At 32.6% G+C, this 21,049-nt stretch overlaps 2 protein-coding genes across 2 annotated transcripts; both read right to left on the minus strand.

Moving 5' to 3' along the window:
• Positions 1-2,048: 2,048 nt before the first annotated feature.
• LOC101221651 (calumenin-B) lies at positions 2,049-9,583 on the minus strand. Its single transcript, XM_031886416.1, is given in 8 exon segments — positions 2,049-2,516; positions 2,587-2,722; positions 3,432-3,528; positions 3,636-3,806; positions 8,187-8,252; positions 8,357-8,459; positions 8,746-8,902; positions 8,905-9,583. Coding segments are annotated over 7 exon segments (1,128 nt in total). The 5' UTR covers positions 9,313-9,583; the 3' UTR covers positions 2,049-2,516; positions 2,587-2,596.
• Positions 9,584-16,257: 6,674 nt separating this feature from the next.
• On the minus strand, positions 16,258-18,426 carry LOC116403668. The gene is made up of 2 exons (XM_031885064.1): positions 17,715-18,426; positions 16,258-16,644 (listed from the first exon to the last, which is right to left on the minus strand). Exon 1 carries the CDS (start codon positions 18,394-18,396, stop codon positions 17,848-17,850), a length of 549 nt encoding a protein of 182 aa, XP_031740924.1. The 5' UTR covers positions 18,397-18,426; the 3' UTR covers positions 16,258-16,644; positions 17,715-17,847.
• Between the last annotated feature and the right edge of the window lie 2,623 nt (positions 18,427-21,049).

Genomic DNA, 21,049 nt, shown 5'->3' on the forward strand with positions numbered 1-21,049 from the left:
TCTTCTCCAGATTTCTGAGTTGTCTTTAAACACTTCCAAGAAGCAGATGGTAGGACACCCTGTGCCTTCTCATGGGTTGGTGAAAAGATAGTTTCAAACATACTTCAGAAAACGGCTTTATGCATGTGAGAGGACATTCAAGACAAGATCATGTGCACTCTTTTTAAATATATCTCAAGATTTAGACAAAATATAACGACGATACTTTCGAGAATTGCGAAGATCTATGCAGACAACCTAACTCCTTGTTGAAGAATATTTAAACAACTATTTTAAGAGGGTAGACAATTTCAATGTTGTACAATCTTCGTATTTTGCGTAGTTGTCGTCGACAGACAAAGCTCATCAATTAGACAAGAAGCCTTAACTTTGATAAACCAATTACGAAAAGATGCCAAAGTTATTCAAGAGAGGGTTGCACAATTGGCTTTGGAAAAGATGGAACTAGAAAGCAGACTTCAAAGTATAAATACTGAGTCTAAACAGCTATCTATCTTATCTTGTGAGAAGAACGAAGACATAGACAAGAAAGAACTAGAAGTTGCAAAGATCCAGAATGAAGTCAACACTCCGGCTATCAAAGAAGAAGCATCGAGGCTCTAGCTACAGTTCATAAGAGTATGGAGGCTACACACGAGGAATTTAAGAGCTTCATGTGGAAGATTTGACTTTGCTCCCCTTCCCTTTTTTTTATTCGTTTTCTTTTTTTAATTTCAGTAAATACAAAACTTTGCTTTAATGATAATGAAAATTTCTTATTTCATGTTGCTTACATACCATTTACTATGAGATTAAGTCATAATGTCGATTACTAAACTTTTTTCTTGCACATATAACTGAACTTAAAGTTAACATTAAGCTGCCTACGTACCATTTTTATAACATTGAGATCAAATAGTTTGATTGGGTTTTTTTTTTTTTTTATCACTCACCTTTTAAGCTCGTGTGGGTTTGGAGATTATGCAGTTTAAGCTCTTGCGATAAAGAGCTTTTTACATAATGACGTTACACATAAAATGTCTTGAGAATCCTATCATTGATTGGGGCAACTTTTAATCTATCTCGATCAACAATCTTGTATACTTCATTTGTGTAAACTTCTTTGACAATGTAGGGTCTATTTCATTTCATTTAGGTGTGAACTTATTCCCTATATACCTTATCGTGATTATCGATCTTCTTATAGCAAGGGATTCCTTGATGACAATCCCAACTTTAGGAAACTCCATCAATTGCTGGGATTCCTTGATGACAATCCCAACTTTAGGAAACTCCATCAATTGCTTAAGAATGCTCTACGCAATGACAGAACCTTGATTCTGCTCCTGGATGATTTCCCTTGAACACTGTGGGTACAGGTCCTAGTCCTGTGTAACCGTCGCTTGCAATAGAAGATGTGCAAGTGTCGCTTATAGAAGATTTGGATTAAGCTTTCTTTATTGTCATTGGTTTGCTTGTAGATTTAGATGATGAGAGAGAGATAAGAGGTAGAGATATCCCATCGAACGTGTCAATTTGACCAAACAATATTTCTAATATTTGATCCTTTAATTTTCTCTCGATTGAATGTCTATATGTTTGATTTGAGGAAGCTACAACACATAATGTTTTTCTTCAATCTTGGAGGGTGGTCGACGAGAGTCTTCTTGTTCTTAGGAGAATTCTCTTTAAACTCGAGAGTCTTCTTGTTCTAGGAGAATTCTCTTTAAACCCTATGGATAAAAATTCTATCTCCACAGATGAGGAGGACTCTTCTATTTATAGTCCTCTTATGGGCTTGGACTTTGTTGATCCATGGATCAGACTCATGGATCCAATCACATATATTTTTGTCATATTTAGCTCTCCAACAAGTTAACCTTATTACATAAATTTTTGTCATATTTAGCTCTTAGGCTAAAATTGTACAAATAAATAATATTTAATTGAACCTAAAATAGTTAACTTTAACTTGAACCAACGATGAAAATATGTGATCATCTTATGTCAACACATGTCAACTTTTAATTAGTCCTAAATTCAATTATTTGTACTTGGTCCAAAAATTCTTAAACCAAATATCATATCCAACATCATATTTGAAAAGGCAACAAAATCTAAAATTACACACCTGTTTGTAGCTCACTTTTCAAAACCCTATACTCAAAAGATAAATATGATTGAATAATTGATAATTTTCTATCAGGAAGAATAAATTAGTAACAAATAACAATTAAATGGTAATTCTATACCAAGGACATTGAACTTAACAAAACTATTTGCAAATAAATGTCTATAATCTAAGGTGTGAAACCATTGTTATCTTAGACAAGATGGGGGTTTCATATGCTACAAAAAGAGGGATACCACCATATGGGCGAGCCATGGCTGAAGAAGTTTAACCCAGTTCTGACCACCATGCCAGAGAGATCTCCTCCAAGTTGTTGCCTAAGACTTCAAACTCTGTATCCCGATTCCATGCTGCGAAAGAACTCCGTTTTCTCTACTGCTAATCCTATCTGACTATTCGACTATTCCTGCAACAGCAACAAACATCAAGACTGATCTTGTCCGGGAAGTTTGTTAGATAGAGGGAGGTGTCCATACATGAAAAAACTTAACGAAACTCATCGTGGAAATCATAATCGTCCTCATCATCTTCGTTGAAAATGGCACTGTAAAATACGTAAGGATGATCGATCATTTCTGCCAAGGTGAGACGTCCATCTTTATCTGCATCAGCCTGTAAAATAAAGACAGAATGAAGATGTTAATCAACAGATGTAGTTGCTCCCTCTGGAAGATGAAAATATTTTCCAGGCCTAGTCTAATTCTAGATCTTATGCCTTATGGTAATGTTTTCTCATTTAGAAAACATTTGCAAGAAAGTTCTTCCATGTAAAATGATAAGATAAATGACGTCATACTATATCTTATGTTCTGAGGCTGATAGAGAACACTTGTCTATCTTATTAAAATCAATGAGGACCATAATAACATTAACAATTATGCTACAGTTTATTGAGTTAAAAGTCAGATGCAATAGATTCATAATGAAATCTGATAAAGGAACTTCCAAGAGAATAACCATTCAGTCCACAAAGTGCAAACAGAAAACAATTGGTGTAATGACTGCGTTTTAATATGACCGATTTTACTACTCGTAAAATGAATTTTACACAATATTACTTATATGTGATGGGTGGTCGGTCAAGTAAAAATTAAAATAACTGTACAGAGTATAAAACAATCCATGGACAACCCAGCAAGCTCTCACTGATAGAGGAAAAGAAAGAGTAAATTGTTTCTACAACCATACATAAGAATCATGAGATGTTTGTTGATGACATTAATATGTGCCACAATATCCAAGCAATATCTCAATCGTAAAAGTAAAGCTAAAAAATTCATCGACTTGCATATGGGTTTTAAGATTCGTTATGGATGAGTACCTGCTGTATGATATATTCTGCCTGTTGTTTTGCATAGTAATGCTCTGATGGGTGAATTTTTCCAATTATAGGTAACAGCTCTTCATTAGACAGGTGTCTATGAAAAACAAAATACAACACACAAAATAATCCTTAAAGTTGCCAAGGAACTCTGCAGTTATAACAAATGAGAGGTTGTCCACATTATAAATAAATTTTGGTTACCCGTCATTATCTTTGTCTAGCACCGCAAACAAGTTTCTAGCTGGGCCATCCCTGGAATCTTCAGAATGATGTGAAGAATTGTGATTCTCGTCATAATTTCTCACCATGTCAAACAGTCCATGGAAAAACTCGTTGAAGTTTATCTTTCCATCCTTGTCTGAATCTCTCTCCCTATAAGGCCACTCACCAATTGACTAGTTAGCAAAACCGATGAAATGCCAACCCCCAAAAATAAAATAATAATAATAAAGGTAGTGCCCTTCCATATACACTAATTCTGGTTGAAAGATAAGCACAACTAGATGCTATACATAAATGTAAAAGCTCCTTCATTTCCTTTGATTCACAGATTATTTTTAAGGAACATTCCATTGAAGCAATTAAATGATGTATAAAAGGCTATAGATTTGGGAGTGCATACACCATAATAAATATTTCTTGAGAATGGCAATAGATTTATTTACAATAACAAAAATATCTGTCACGTGTTATAGGGCAAAAACATTTGTTTAGATGCAATGTAAATTTTTTTTTTTTACGTAGTGAAATGTATCGTTACCATATGTACATGTAGTCTAAAAAAATTTAACTAAAAGTGCTTTTTTCATTGTGGACTCAAGATTACCCAAACATTTTCATGGAACTGGTAGAGAGGATATCTGCGGTTCGTCACTTCTCAAAATTGAATATATTAGCCAGTCGCCCAGGCTTGGTTTCAAAAACATTGTATGCTTGATACCCCAAACCTACTAAAGTTCAAGTTTGGGGAAGACTCAGTTACAATGAAGTGGTTGAACATGATATTCTCTCCGAGTGATGAAGATTTTAGATCTAGTGATAGACAGTTTACCAGACTCTCGTCTTGAAATTTACAACAAAGGGAACTACAAAGTCAATTCTGAACTTCCTGAGCTGACAGATATGCTTAGAAGAACTACCAAGTCAGTTCAAAGGAAAAAAGGGAAAAGAAGTACTCTTCAGTAAATTTGTTCTTGTGGACTTTAATATAGAGCTCCTTTTATATGCCGCCTCCCAATTGATATGCTTTTGAGCATGGAAATCTAGAAAGCATGTTTCTTCACTCTGCTTTTTTTTATTTTCTCTTAAGACGGGGGGAAATAAAAAGTAAACAAAAAATGAATTTGAAAAACAATCGAAGTAATTGGTGTAATCCAATTCTTCATCTCCTAGCTTCTCTCATGTTGCCATCCTCTTCTAGCGAAGCCCGTTTTGTCCTTGATTGGCTGTAAGAGGGGACTGATGCCAACAGGCCATCACTAAGAAACAATGGAAGGAAGCACAATCTATCTATCCCCAGTGAAGTCGACAGAATGTTTCTCTTTTTATAAGGAACGACGACAGGGTTAACATCAAGGACAAATGGAACCTCTAACAATCTCTACAATGATATAATATTTTACGACTCCACTTTGAGCATAAACCCTCATACCTTTTCTTTTAAAATCACCCAAAAGGTTTCATACTAATAGAGATAATGTCTTCACTTATACACCATGCATCTCTCCTTTTTCTAGCTAACGTGAGACTACATTTGCCAACGTGAGACTTCATTTGCACCTAACAATAGGTATATTCAGAACTTCATAAAAGAAAAAAGGCAACAACCTAAGGGCCAGAAGCCTAACCTAAAAGCTCAAAAGGAGGAAATAAAAGAACCTACATGAATAGAGCCTTCCAATCAGAAATGTCAAACGATGATAAGAGAGGCAATCATTCCTACGCCTTCAGAAGGATTTTAATTGAAAGATGATAACTTGATAAGATAGGGGATCAAATCAAGAGGGAAGAATAGATCCTTCGCAATGAAATAACCAATTAGAAGGAATGAACAGGATGAAGACGCGCTACGTAAGAAATAGGTCTGACTAAGAACAGTTTGAAGTAAATGGTGCAAATAGGTTTGGAAACATAGGTTAGTTGTTTTGAGTAGATGCTTCCACGACAACCAGCTGAAAGTTCTCAAGAAATCCACAGATCCATAAGAAGATTTGTATTAGAACCTTTGGCACTGCTTAGAAGTGAATGCTGGGTATATGTGAAAGGATGGTTGAAGTTCCCTCACGTGATCAACAGCTAAAAATTAGATGAAATAACCAAAGTTCAGTTTTATTGAATGTACAAAAGAACAGCTAACTCAGCTAGGTGAAATAGAAGCTTACATTAGAGTAAAAGAGAATGCTCTTAGATTTGTACTAGTTGAAGTCAAAATCCAAAGGATCAATGAAGAACTGTCCACATTTCAAACACCGACCAATATGAAGAATAATATTTATGTATATATAACCAGGCATTCGTGGAAGTTAAAAGTCGCAATAATGGAAAAACGGACTTGTTTCTGGTGGACAAGAGTACTTACATCCCAACTGTTTTCATGTTTCCCTAGTAACCCAAGTACTCAACCTAGAAAACCAGCCAAATGATGATTCTACTCCAGATTTGGTTAAGACAAATACAGTCTGATGGAAAAAGAAAAACCATCCTCAGTCCCATCAGACAATATGCCCAAGCAAATAATGAGTTGTATTGGTTCACAAAGAAAGAGAAGCACACTAGCAAGGCACGTGAAACTTTCCAGCCAATAAAAATTAGAGAACTACGCTTTGCAGCAAAAACTTCTTTAAACCTTCTCTTAGGAAAATTAGAACATGTGGCTAAAGGTAAAAAAAAACTATCGCCAAAGATCATCAGAGCTTCATCTCCAATGTGGGAGTCCTGATTTCGGAAGGCCTCTCTCTAATAAGGAGATGAATAATATGATTGCCCTCATGCAAATCACAATTAACCACTAAGATAAATATTTTTGGACTTTAGAGAAGAGCAGAATTTTCACTTGTGACATTGTATTTTTTGGCATTTAAGGAACAAAAAAATCCTTCCTTATTTGAAACTTCTCAAATCTACTGGGCAAAGAGGCACCGCCAATGCGAAGAGTTAACATTTTTCATGCAGATTTTACTCTAGGACTGAGAGGGAATCTGGCTTGGATTTTCAAAGAATGGAAAATCATTATTGGGCTTTCTCTTAGGTGTGGTTTTATGTGCTTGAGAAACAAAAACCTAAAAATTGCTATATAGACCAAATCTTTGGAACTTTAGTAGATAGTTTTGGTGTCCATTGGAGTTTCTGCTGTACCTTCAGGCAATCTCCACACCAACTGCTTTTTGATAACTTTATGAGGAAAGCCAAGATTCTTCGGAGAAAGATTCAGAGCTTTTATTTGTGAAGACATGGCTTAAAAGAAACCATAATTTTTCTCAAAAGATGCTTGGGAGACAGAAGAATGTTCCAGAATCCATTCAAAATAAAGCTTCCTTTTGAAGTGCAAGGCAAGTATTTTGTAATGGTGATTCTTTTATGTCAACATTGGAGAAGCTTGCTGTAATCCGGCTTGACTGGTGAATGAATTTCCTATCACCCTATTTGTACTTTTCCCCCTTAATGGTATCTTTTTTGTCTGTAATAAAAGAAAATGGCAATAAAGTAAATCTTTGTGGGGGTTGAGGGGATAATTATCTCAAAGAGTTTCCCCATATTATACCAAGCGGCTGGTTTGAAGATGTACAATCCTAGAGACAGTTGGATGGAGAAGATATAGGCGCTCCTGAATATTTTAAGAGCCTTGAACCAAAGAAAATTTGGAAATCGACTGTTACTGATTTAATGCTTCGAAGATTTCCACTGATATCCCTCTTCCTATTCCTAACAAGCAACTCTCAAATCAGCGAAGGAGATTCATCAATCAACTTTTCACTGATGACCAACCTCGTAGTCATCCACTTCTATATTTAAATGCAATTCCCTTTATTTAAATCAGTCTTCCCTGTTCCCACAATGGATGAAAAGAATTACAACAAACTGTCATTCATATTCGAAAAACAACGTTCAAAATAAAAGACATCTCTTTCTTGATTCAGTGTGCTGTGTTTTTTTCCCTCTCTAGGTGTTCTTGGAAGTGTAAATTATATATCATCATCAGATACTGATGCCATTTGGAGCCCTTTGATCTTACGACTGTGAAATTGCCTTTAGGAAGTTGGAGCATAATATTGTACATTGGTTTAGCTTCATTACAAAGTTTTTGTTTGACGTTCATTGACAAATGGTAATGAGAATTTATTTTTGTACGTTTGCAACTTTTTGATACAATGTCACCATGAATCTCTATCATTACACCATTCTGGAGTTGGAATAGAGTTGTAATATTGGTTGATTAAGTGTAATTTGATTTAGTTTCGCAGATGAATGATTTTAAAAAAATGCTCAAAGTAAAAGACTTCTACAACTAGAAGGATCCCTAAACTGAATATTACAATAAAGAAGAGAAGAACCCCACAAACTTTTCATTCATATGTTGTTAAAACGAACAATTCAAATGTAGTCATTAACAGCGGAAGCTTGGCAGCATGATAACACTAGTAGTAGTTTCAGCAGAGACGAAGAATAAGTGAACATGCTAGAAACAAAAGACATGGAAACTAATAGAAGCGAATCTATAGTATCAATAAAAGTTTTGTCATAAAGTTTCATTACCGTATTTCTTCCTCACACAGCCAATGAATTAGCTTTGGGTTTTTGCTGTCAGCTGGGTGCAGAAAGCTAAAAGTCCAGAGATGAAGAAAAATTATAAGCATATCAATCAACATATCCAATAAACTTTCCATTCTCGCCACAGAAATAACTCTTCAAATATTAAAACTTACTCATTGAACTCGGTCAAATTCAAAAGGCCATCTCCATCCACATCTGACGCATTAAAATGCTCCAATTTCCACCAACCCATATCGTAGCCAAAGGAACTATTATCTGGCGAGCAGTTTCATAATGAGTAACACACAAAAGAACTGCCTAAAAAGAATCTACAAGTAGAAGAAAACATAAGAGAATTGGAAAAACTACTGTGAATCTACATCATATTTGCAGCAATTACATATTTTTAGTGTCAAAATACTTCTCGCTTAAGAAATCGATCTACACATTTTCCAAACTCGAAGTCCTAGAGATTGGACAATACAAACCCCAAACAATTGGCAATGAGCAAGATATACAAGAATTAAGACTCCAATCCAAGAGCATTTGAAGAAAAACATACCTGAATTGCGAACCCAACTAGGAGGCTCATACTCGGAAAACGAAACAAACCCATCATGATTCTTATCATGTGTCTCCAACTCCCTTTGAGTCCTATGCAAAGTTTCCCTCTGAGCCTGATGCAAATTCCACTCAGTCAATTCCTCAACAGTGACAAATCATCATCAACTGGATCAACATCAATCTTCGGAAACAGCAACATGAGCCGGTCGGTCACATTGAACCTATTATCATCATTAATATAGTCCTCAGCATCCGCAAAATCCTCCCACTCGGGTTGCGATTCTTCACCGGGGGCCGATTCCGTCAAATGCGCCGCCATCTTCGGATAGTGTTGCTCTACATATTGCTTCTCCCATTGGCGGTCTTCACGGCGGCGCTCAATGTGAGCGACAAGAGGGTCAAAGGGGACAGGCTCGTGATGGTGGTGAGAAGGGGTAAAAGTGAAGTTGGAGCGAAGCTTAAGACGGCGATGGCGGTGATTAGGGGTTTTCTTAGGGGAGTGGGAAAGGAGAAGGAGGAGAAGAATGGCAAGTGTAATGTAAATGATAATGGAAAGTTTACTCATTTTGGAAGGTTAAACAATGGCCGACAATGGCTGACAATAATGGAGAATGTGGGGGGGATTGAATGAAGGAAGAATTGATGAAGATGGAATGAGAAGGATTGAGAAAAGGAGAGAAAGACGTGCGGAAGGAGATTCCTTGAGTGAAGATGAAAATCCGATGAAGTTGTTGAGAGAAAAGGAGTTGACGATTTGGACTAAAAGGAGTTCGTCATTGGTGATCAATTGATGACATTTGTAGATCTGATGAAATCCCCTGTTTTTCCTCAAAGCTAAATCAATGAATTCACATCAAAATCTATACTTCTTCAATTATGTGCTAAATTATTCACTTTCTTAACTTTCTTAACTATTTTACCAATTTTTCTCTCGATCTAAGTTATCAAATTTTATAATATATTCTATCATTTTTTTTATTTTTTTAAATTTCGAATCCAATTGAAAAAAATTTGTTTATAATTTGATGTGATAAGTTTTGATCTCTACAATTTGATGAGTTAGAGAGTCCTTGAGCTATGGGAGAATTCTCTTGACCTTTTGGAGTTTAAAATTTCAAACTCTTACAATAACTTATCTATTTAAAGAGTTATTTGATAAAATTTATGGATTTGAGCCTTCTTAGTCAATGGACCACACTCATGACTTCAATCACATGCATTTTGGTCATATTTAGCATTTTGCTCAATTGAACTTAGACCAAGTAAACAATATTTAATTGAACCAAAATAATTAACTTGATACAACCGCTATGATGAAAACATGTGACACTATGAGAATTGGCTCATTTATGTTTTCAATTTTAATTTAGGACACATGTCAATTTTTTAATTAGTCTCAAATTCAATTATTTATACTTTTCATCATTAATTTAATAAATAATAATGTGATAATTCGTGTTTGTCTAAAAAATTTATACTCAACGGTCCCATTTATTAGCTGAAGAGTATAAAATTCTATTTGTATAATTGTGGTAGGTGTTGTTAAAGGTGGAATATAGGGAATTATAACATAACACATATCACTCCAATCTATTAAAACAAATCATCAATTTATTAGACGTCCATCAACTCCCTAACGAATCATCAACTTTTACATTTTACATTTTAAAATGTAGGGGTGAGTGGAAATATAGCAAATATCTACCGATTAATTAAGGTTATAGCAAATCTTTAAAAGAATTGCAAGTATGGCAAATTTTAATTAAATTTCAAGGTAAAAGACAAAAATACCCCCAAATACACTTTACGTATTGTCTTCCATTTTAAAACGTATTTGGGATGTTGCTCATGGTCTATCAATGATATGTTCTTGTTAGTGATTGATAGATTTGGAGGATGTTGAACTTGTTTCTTAGCATGCTAAACTTTGTGTTTTGTTGCTTAGGGATATGGTCTATCAGTGATATGTTTATATCAGTGATAGACTTGAGGGATGTTTAGTTTGTTTGCATTAAGACGTTAGTAGATGCTTTAGTTCAATGCACATTTTTCTATATGTTGTTGCTTATGGTCTATCAGTGATATATTTCTATTATTGATAGACCTTGAGGATGTTTGGTTTGTTTGGGGTAAGATATGTTGGTGGATGTTTTAGTTTAAGTGTCATTTTTTAATCTATCAATGATACGTTCTATCATTGATAGATTGTAATATGTTTAGTAAATACTTTAGTTTAATGTGAAATCATATTTTGTGTGTTATTGTTTAGAGTCTATTAGCGATATGTTTCTGTCACTAATAGACTTGGAAGATGTTTAGATTGTTTTCATTATAATATATATTTATAAACTCTAATTCGACATTATCATTTCAGGTTGTTCAAAAAAAAATGAAAATGATGGAAATAGCAAAGGATGTTATAAATGTTAGGCCGAGAGACAACTTAACCGATCAAAGAAAATGTTGGATAATGCAAAAACTAGAATATTAAGAGACCGATTTATTTGTCCCTAGTTTTCATTTGCAACTCTCTCATTGAGTAAATGGATATTGTATTATTAGTTTTGCGATATTTCATGATAGAAATATTTTATATGATTTTGTCAATTGATATAGAAATGTTGGACCACAGTTGAATATTGCAAATTGACTGGTTTTCAATGGATGTTGAAGTTTTATTAATGAATATCATAATGATGAAAAAAAGTTCACAATGGCGTTACCTCTTCATATTTAGTTGATTTTATCATATTAATATAGAAAAATGTTCGATCACAGTTGAATAATCATTGCAATTATAAGCTTTTGTGTTCCCACTAAGAAATTAGTATTATACATGTTGAACAATTGCAATTTAATATTAATTGATGCATTTTATTGAGAAATTTTTTTGTTAATATACATGTTGAAGTCTATCATTGATAAACTATCAACTATAAATCTTAGTAAAACTATAAATTATACTTCATTACATTATTTCATATTACTACTTTACAATAAAGTAACTACTGCTAACAAAAAAAATGTTCTCTATCTTCAAGCAGAATGATTCTCATCAACAACGTAATGTCACATCATTTTGTGACCAATAGGATGACAATTACTACACTTTGATGATTTTTCTTTTCATTAATCTTTTTTTTTGTTTCCGTGGTCCTTATGCTTGCCGCTCGTAAAATAGAGGTAGTATTACACTCATAACATTGATTAATCATCATTCTGAATCATTGCAATATATATATAATATACAGTTTATCATCATAGTGTTACACTCATAGCATTATAGAAGATAGAGTCTATCACTGATTGACTAATATTAGTGATGGCCTAGGATACAAGTCTATTATTGATAGACTACTATTAGTGATGGACTAGGATACATATCTATTATTGATATACTACTATCAGTGATAACTTAGAGTATTAGTGATGGTCTAGGATGAGGTTTAATATCGGTGATGATCTAGGATACGAGTCTATCATTGATAGACTACTATTAGTGATGGACTAAGATAAGAGTCTATCATTAATAGACTAATATCACTTATGGACTATGATAAGAGTCTCTCATTGATAGACTACAATTAGTGATGGACTAGGATACGAGTCTATCATTGATAGACTACTATCATGATAACATAGGATATTAGTGTTGCATTAGGATACAGTTCTATCATGGGATAGTTGCAAATTTAGCAATTAAATTCAAATTAATTAAGTATATAACACAATTTAAAAAAAATTGCAAATATAACAAAATTTGTCAAATTCTATCAATGATATAAGTCTATCACTGATAGGTCATGTTGCAAATATTGGTCTATCGCTGATATATCATATAAAGTTTATCAGTGATACAAGTCTATTAGTGATAGTTTTGCTATATTTACAATTTTTTTTAAATGTTGTTATATCCTTAATTATTATTGCTAAAAAATTCATTGCAATTTTCTCTTCTATCAATGATAGACTAACATCACTATGCTCATATTAACTAATCCAACTAATAATCTATCAGTGATAACTTGTATTCATCAATATTTTTAGGAAAAAAAATCTCAATTTCTTTTAACCTAAAATTTGTAATAGAAAAATTCTTAATATGCTCAATTTCTATGAATCCTCAAACAAATGAAATACAATACAAGTGAAATTAAGCACATTTTTAAATATAAAATATTGGTAAAATCAATTGAATTGAACAAAATCGAGTGATGAAATTAAATCAAATTGTAAAAATTGGATAAAGTAAAATTTTAGGAAAAAATCACATCTAAAAAAATATCAAAGTGAGATGGAAGAAAATCGTGGAGAGAAGGAATGATCTTAAAATAGGAGAAAATCACATCGAAGATGGAGAAGAAACAATAGTAAAGATGGATAAGAGAGAAAAAGACGGTGAATATGGAGAATGGAGAAACAACGGTGAAAATGAAAAATGGAGAAAATCGTGGAGAATGAGAGAAAATTGTGGAGAAAGAGAAAATTGTGGAGATTTCTTTTAAAACAATGGTAATTTCGAAATAGTTTTTAAAAAAATACAAAAACGGCTACATTTACAAATTATTATATACTTAATATTTTATGCCAAAAAGGTTATTCATTATAAAATCTCTAAAAAATGTATAATAAACGTGTAAACTTTTCAATTTAGAACTCTGAACTTTGAAGTCTGTATCCAGGAGATAGATGAATATATATAATGGACATGGAGAATTTACTAAACATAAAATTAATTAAACAATCATAACCTATTTTACAACCAACTGAATTTCTTTTAATGAATATGTCAATTATAATATTAGACACAAAATTGAACGTTTGGAAATCTATTATATACAAAATCAAGGCATATATTATTAAAGGGTCAACGGCTCCCGTGCCCCTCTCACATTCTCAATTTTTGTATTTTAATATTAATTTTGAAGTTTGAAAATACAATACATATTAAATAATGCTTCTTTAAGAGTAAATTTAGTTTCTAGTATAGTGGTTGTCGTCTCTCTACCTCTAACAACTTCTGTTTAAATCAAATTGACCATTTTTTAAAATAGCAAAATAAATTAAAATATTTACAACCAGCAAAATTTTTGTAAAATTTGCTATTTTTGAGAATTCTAAAAAAAAATCTATATAAGACGTGTTATTTAACAAACTTTCACTCTTTCAACAATATTTCACGAAAAAATGTATGCTTTTCTTTATGCAATTTTTAAATTCACATATTTACGTTACTAAGGCATATATTTGTTTTATTTTATTTCATAACTAAACTATGGAGGCATCATCTTTAAACAAGAGACAAATACATGATGCTGATAAATCTTATACATAAATCAATTTAGGAGAACTACATACATATCCTAGTCTAAGAACTGAAATTTCTGAATATAATTATAATATTAAAAAAGGTCTTTGTCAACCTTGAAATCATACTTCTGCTATGAATATTGTGAAGACTCAACTGCGTAATCGAATGAGAGACCAATAGATGAATGATTGTGCTTATATTGAGAAGGATTTATTAGATAAGCTAACTAATAAATTTATCATGAATCGATTTTAAAACATAAAAATCGTAGAAGACAATTGTAATACGTACTAAATTAATTAGTTTTTCTTTACTTTATTCCACACTTTTAAGAGTTTAATATCAAATATTCACGTCAAGATTTATGATAAGACTATTTTCCAAAAAAAAAGAATTACTAAGCTTTTTGTTTGAAATTCAATTTTAATAATTTTTCATTCGAAACAAAAAAAAATAACCAAAACTTTTTTACGAATATAGATATATAAATAAGAGTATATTAGAGATTATATAATTGAAAATATTTCAATAGTTTTCGTTTAAAATAAAAGACGCACCTGTAAAAAAAACAAATTATGACAATAAAATTCATGTCACTATTTTTTCTAAATTGCAAAAGTAATAAATTTAAAAGTCTATAATCCTCTGATAGCAAAATGCAAAAAAAATTGTGATGAACTATTTTTTAAAAATGTTTTTGTCATTTGATGCAGTTTTAACTTGTCATTTGATTTCTTTTAACTAGAAACTTGACATGATATGTTTAGACTAGAAAAAATATTTTCCAAAAAGTTATTCCTATTTAAACACGTTTTATATTTCTTTGAAAATATGTGTATGTGTATTTTTTTAGTTCATTTGATAAAGTTTTTGTTTATAACTTCTTAAGAAATGGATGTAAAGTTTTTGTTTATAAGTTTGTAAGAAACGGATGTGTTTGGTAAAATTTTTGTTTATAAGTTTGTAAGAAACGGATGTGTTTGGTAAAATTTTTGTTTATAAATTTGTAAGAAACGGATGCGTTTGATACTGTTTATATGTTTCTTATTTTTTAAATAATCGGAAAGAAAAGAAAAAAAAAAAAACTCCTCGTTCCGTTTCTTTTTCTCTTCCTTCCGTTTCTCCTCTTCGTTCTTGGGCTTTCGTCTCCGATTCTCCATTCCTCTTCGTTTAGTTCCTCTCCGGATTTCCTCTTCTCTCTTCGTTCTCTGGCTTTCTTCTCCGCTTCTCTTCTCAAGCTATGGCTATAGTTTTCTCAAACTTCCTCTTCATCAATTTCCAAATTTGTGATTCTCTTTGCTCCATCAACAGGAACCACTTTTCTTCCTCCTCACTCCCAAAGCGGAACCTGGGCAACGAATTCTAGGTATTCACTTTCCCTTGACTTCCGCTCATTTTCCTTTCCTTTCTGTTCTGGGTTCCTCAAATTTTCAATTCTGAGATGAATTTTGTTGAGATTTAAACCTTTTTGTTTCAGCTGAAGTTTAGTGGAAAGGTGGATGTTGTTTCTTGAAATTGAATCCATGTATTTGCTGCTTATTGTCATCATTGTTCATTGTCAAATTAGAACTCCAATCCTCTGTTTTTGCATTCAAAACCCCTTTTAGATTCCAGGCATTGCTCGATTTATACTGATTTTATGTCCTATTTGATGATAATAGGCACTTCATTGGAGGTGAAAACCCGAAAATTTACTTATTCTGAGGTGGTGAAAATGACCAACAATTTCAAAAAAGTTTTGGGTAGAGGAAGTTTTGGAGAGGTCTACTATGGTGTCATTCACGGAGTTGAAGTGGCAGTGAAGATGTTTTTATCATCATCACAAGGATATCGACAATTTCAAGCAGGAGGCATGCTAACTTAAATCCATAATTTACTAATTCATTTACCACTTTATATCAAACATAAACTGATAACTTAAAAAATGCAAGTTGCTTCTTATGAGAGTTAACCATAGAAACTTGAACAGTCTTGTTGGATATTTGAATGAAGAAAACCATATTGGCCTCATTTACGAGTACATGGCAAATGGAGATTTGGCCGAACATCTTTCAGGTAAACCCAATGGTGATAAGTTTCACATTATTACTTAGAAGATTAGTCTAAATTTGAATGTAATTGATGAGTTTTAAGAGTTTAATTCTTGTTTTATGTATTGAAATCATCTCTAGCAATGGAAACTATGAATCCAGTGTTTACTTTTGTTGTTAAGAGTACCTCTTATCTTTTGGTTTGATTCAAGGATAAGCTTCAGATGTATAGAAATTAATGATGATACATGATACATGATACATGATACATGATACATGATCTTGCTCTTACCTTCTTATCTTTTGGTTTGATTCAAGGCTGTTGTAGTCTATATTTTGTGAAAAACTGGCATTTCTTTCAAACTTTCATACAAATATTTGTTTTAAATCACTTCTGTAGACTGGAGAATATGAAGAAACCATAGGCACGTGTCTTACTCTGAAGTCATGTTTTCTAATGTAGAGGAAGTCCATGTGGTTGAAGAAGATCAACCATCTGAAACAAATCGTTGCTCAAGAGAAGCAGTTGAACCAAAAAGGAGTTGAAGCCCATTGCCTGTGTACATAAGATCCTTAAATTTAAGCTACTTAGATTATGTTGTTCCAAGCTCAATATCTTAGTTATTTCATATTTGTATATATTGAGCTGTAAGTTTTATGTATATGTAGATGCAATGGGACCGATAAGCAAGGAATTTAGATAAGTTGTCAGTACTCATCGAAGTAAAGAACAAGTACAGGGAAATGACTATCCTCGTTTGTAAAACAAAACAACCTTGAATGGTGAATTATCTATGCCTCTTTCTACTATCTAGTTTATTGATTTTCTTTCTTTTCTAATTTTAGTACTACATTTTAGATATCACAAAAAAAATCCGAACAACGTTGTGTCACGAGGTTGTTGAAATTGATGAATTAAGAGGTGAGGACTATGGTCAGACAAGAAAACATAGCCAATGGATTACAAAGAATTTGAAAAAATATAAATTTCATCGAATGTATAAGGTAGGACATTATTAAGAAAGCAAAACAGTTATCAAATACAAGTTTCTGTTTCTGTTTTTCAAGAAACAAGTATCAAATATATTCCTTTTTTGTTCTAGAAAAGAAACAGAAAATGAAAAACAGAAATATTACTAAACGGACTCTTAGTTAGTTATATATCCAAAATGTTATCATTGATGACAAAGTATGGGAAAGAGGTAAAGTTTGTACTTTAAACATTTGGGTAAAGTTAGTTATCAAAGGTAGGGTTTGAAAGGTAGGTGTCATGGTTAATGACATTAGGTTATATTTGGTTTTGCAGTTGACGGTCAAAATGATTGTCCAAGTTGGTCACCATAAGCATGTCATCAACAATAATCGTCATTGGAGTTGAGCACAGGGCTTCAAAAAATTGTTCTCACAGCATATATATATTATCAAATTCCTTTAATTTTGTAGGGTTTGGAAGATTTACTCTTAACAATTTTATAAAAGTTTTAAATTTGTTAAATCAAATTTAAGATCACTTGTTTTTTTTTTTCCTAAAAAAAAGTGAGAGAAAATTGGATTATTTTCAACCATCTTGATTATCTCAAATATCAAACAATGCTAAATTGATTGAGTGAGGAACAGAGTACGTACTTCAACATGAATCACGATCTAGTTCAACCAAAATCCGGATTGTATCTATCCAATCTGCGAATCTCCAGTTTCTAAATGCCACAAAATCAGTGAATCCAATAATGCACAAACAGATAGCAGTTTCAATCAACGCTCATCCGCCCTTCTTTTTCCGACGCTCTTTTATCCGATCGTCGACATCTTCATCGGAACTAGTGAACTCCTCTTCTTCATCGCCTTCCTCAGATGGAGGCGAAGGATCGAGTCGAGCGGCATCCTTAGCCCACTGAATCAGCTTCTCAACCTCATCCTCTTCGTCCTCGCTATCAGCATCATTAGGTATCGAGGATGAAAGCGGAGCAGCCGAGGAAGGCAAAGACGCCTTCAGAGCAGCGAATCTAGCAGCAAGATCGTCGCCGAGAATCGACTGAGATTCGCCATCGACGACGAGATTTTCAATCGGCGGCGGCGGTTGGAACGAGGAATCGGACTGAATATGCGGGTGAGAAGAGCGAGGAGGACGAGATCTTAGGGCTTGGAAACGGCGATCGAGATCGGAATCGAGATAGTTAGGGGAAACACGAGACATGTGAGAATCGAGGCTCAATTTGAGCATCAGATCGTCTTGAGCTGCTTGTAACAGTTGCTCGATTTGTTCCTGTTCGTCGTCGTTGCCTCTTCCCGTCTTCTTTCTCGAATCCATTTTCTTTTTCGTCGATTTTTTTTAGCAATTTTGTTAAATAATACCTCTTTCTAGAGACAAAAGGGATAAAATTAAAAACTGAATCTGAAAGTTTGAAATGGTTATTGGCCCACTTTTTCAAAATTTTGAATTCTACCCCATCATCTCACCTAAATTTTCCAAAACTAACCCTATTTATCTCCATTCTTATAACATTTTATTTAGAATAACGAAGGAAAATAGTGTTGAGAAAGTGTTTTATGTAATGTGTTTTTATGTTGGGAATATAAGATTTGGAAAATAAGAAGCATTGATTATGGGAAGACCATAATTAGAACTTGCATGTGGTGAACAAAAGTATGTAACAAGTCAACAAACACACGTCGAAAATAGCCAGGAATGAAAACACAAAACGACAAGCGTCAAATCAGCAAATTAGTGGTCGACTTCGACCAAAGCATACTAGAACCATTAAATCTGTGACGTGATGTGGCTACACAACATAGTATGAAATTTATGCAAATATGCCGGACCAACAAAAGAGAGATTTCTGATCAAAGTCTTACTAAAGTTTTATCACTCCACCATTTCATTGAAGTTCTAGTTGAGAACTTTGAGATAGAGATTCTACCATATTCTATTCCTTTAGCAATCACAATAGAGTAGACAGTAATAGAGCCAAAAACTACAAGAGATTGCCATTTGTGACTTTGACACACTTACAACTTAGTGAAAACACCATCGTATTTGAAGAAAATTGACGATCAATATTTAATATGATCAAACCAAAGCACAAATTCAAAATAATTCCTAAAGGCTAAAAATATAACTATACTATAGATAAATACAATATGTATGAAGAAATAATCGTCAAGAAAAGTTAGGCAGATTTTAACATAAGTATTTACGTTGTGGTGCAAGTTTTCATAACGGGGATACAAGAAAAATCTATGAATCTTTTTCAGATTGATAAGAGAAAAAATCATGTTTTAAAAAAATCATTTTTATTTAAATTCTTTTTGTTAAGAACTAGTCAAAATACATTTTAAAAGGTACCTTTTAAGTAGTAATTGTCAAACACTTTAATTTTGTTTAAAACAACTTAGTTTCGTAATTCAATAATACTTTAAAAGTTAAACCAAACATAACTTATGTCTTATTCATCAACTAGCCAAGAAACTCCAACATTATGTATATGATTGGCCAACGGGTGAGTTACATATTCATTATATGGTGGTGCTCATAGATTGGCTTGTTTCATGAAGTTGGCGATAATGTGTGCAGTAAGTACGATATATGGTGATGCTATTCAAAACAGTTGAATCTTTAGTGTGTGACCTTGTTATTAAAAGAGTTAAATTTTTATTGTTTTTAAAACTAAGATTTTAAGGTTATAAAAATTTTATTTTAGTTCTTAAACTTTGTATTTTTTCTATTTTGATCTCTAAACTTTTAAAAAACGTATGTTTTAGTCCTTGAACTTTTGAAAAAAAAAAAGCTTACTTTGACCTGCAATGTTAGAATTTCGTTAAACTAATTAACGATGTGACTTCTATATTTGGATGATTAGACTTAAATTCATCATATTAATTAAATTAATAAATAATCAATAAATCTTAGTTAATTTGTTCTATAAACCTTTTATGCCAAATCAGAGAAACATAATCAACACGTTTGAATTAAATAAACCCAAATTAAAAACTTAATTTGATTGTTTTTTTCTCCAACGCTTAAATCCCTCACGTTCCCACTCCGACTACTCACCCTTTGTTTATTTATTTGTTGAAATTAAAATCTTGAAGCAAGTTAGAACCACATTGAGCATAATAAAAAAAACAGAATTAACATATTGGTTTTAACATCCATAACAAGATAAAATAAACTAGAAAAATAAAATAAATACAACACATGTATATAAACTCTATGAAATTGCAGATAAAATATTATAACAATGTATCTCAAAACCTCCAAAAGAAAGGAAGAAGAAAATTTTGGGATCGAGAAAGAGAAAAAAAGCACTTCAATGGATCACAAACTATGCCAAACTCAAGACATGTAGATGAAATGAATATTGCATATTCTTTGATAAAATTAAATTAAAATGACAATGCACCAAAATGGTGACAATCAAAACCTCGAAAACAATAACTTCTTAAGTTCTTCAATAAAACATTAATTTACCACATAGTCTTTACTTAAAACTTAAAACTTAAAACCCTAGATTATTAAGAGTGATTGTCTTATTTGACATCCTAGTTATTCAATTACAGAAGCCTCTGTCTCGAAGAGTCTTATAAAATAAACTTGGTGTACAATTTATTGGCGCGAAGAGTCTAAAAAATCTAATGTAAATGCTCCTCATGCTCAATTTGTGTCTTGGAGTAAACCAAGATATCGTCAATAAAAACTATCACAAAAATGAAATCCTAAAACATCTTGTTCATCAAATTCATAAATACAACAGGAGCACTTGTCAAACCAAAAGACATCACAATGAATTTGTAATATCTATATCTGGAACGAAAGGTAGTCTTGGGAGTGTCACTATCCTTAATCCTCAACTGGTGGTAGCCTAATCGTAGATTAATCTTGGAGATAACAATGACTTATTGCAACTAGTCAAACAAATCACCAATTCTGAACAGCGGATACTTGTTCTTGATTGTCACTTTGT

This window comes from Cucumis sativus, chromosome 5 (assembly GCF_000004075.3).
Source record: "Cucumis sativus cultivar 9930 chromosome 5, Cucumber_9930_V3, whole genome shotgun sequence".
NCBI classification, from domain to species: domain Eukaryota; kingdom Viridiplantae; phylum Streptophyta; class Magnoliopsida; order Cucurbitales; family Cucurbitaceae; genus Cucumis; species Cucumis sativus.

What these genes read in the sequence shown, in the direction of transcription:
- LOC116403668 (XM_031885064.1), bottom strand. Translation starts at nt 18,396, where the DNA reads ATGGATTCGAGAAAGAAGACGGGAAGAGGCAACGACGACGAACAGGAA.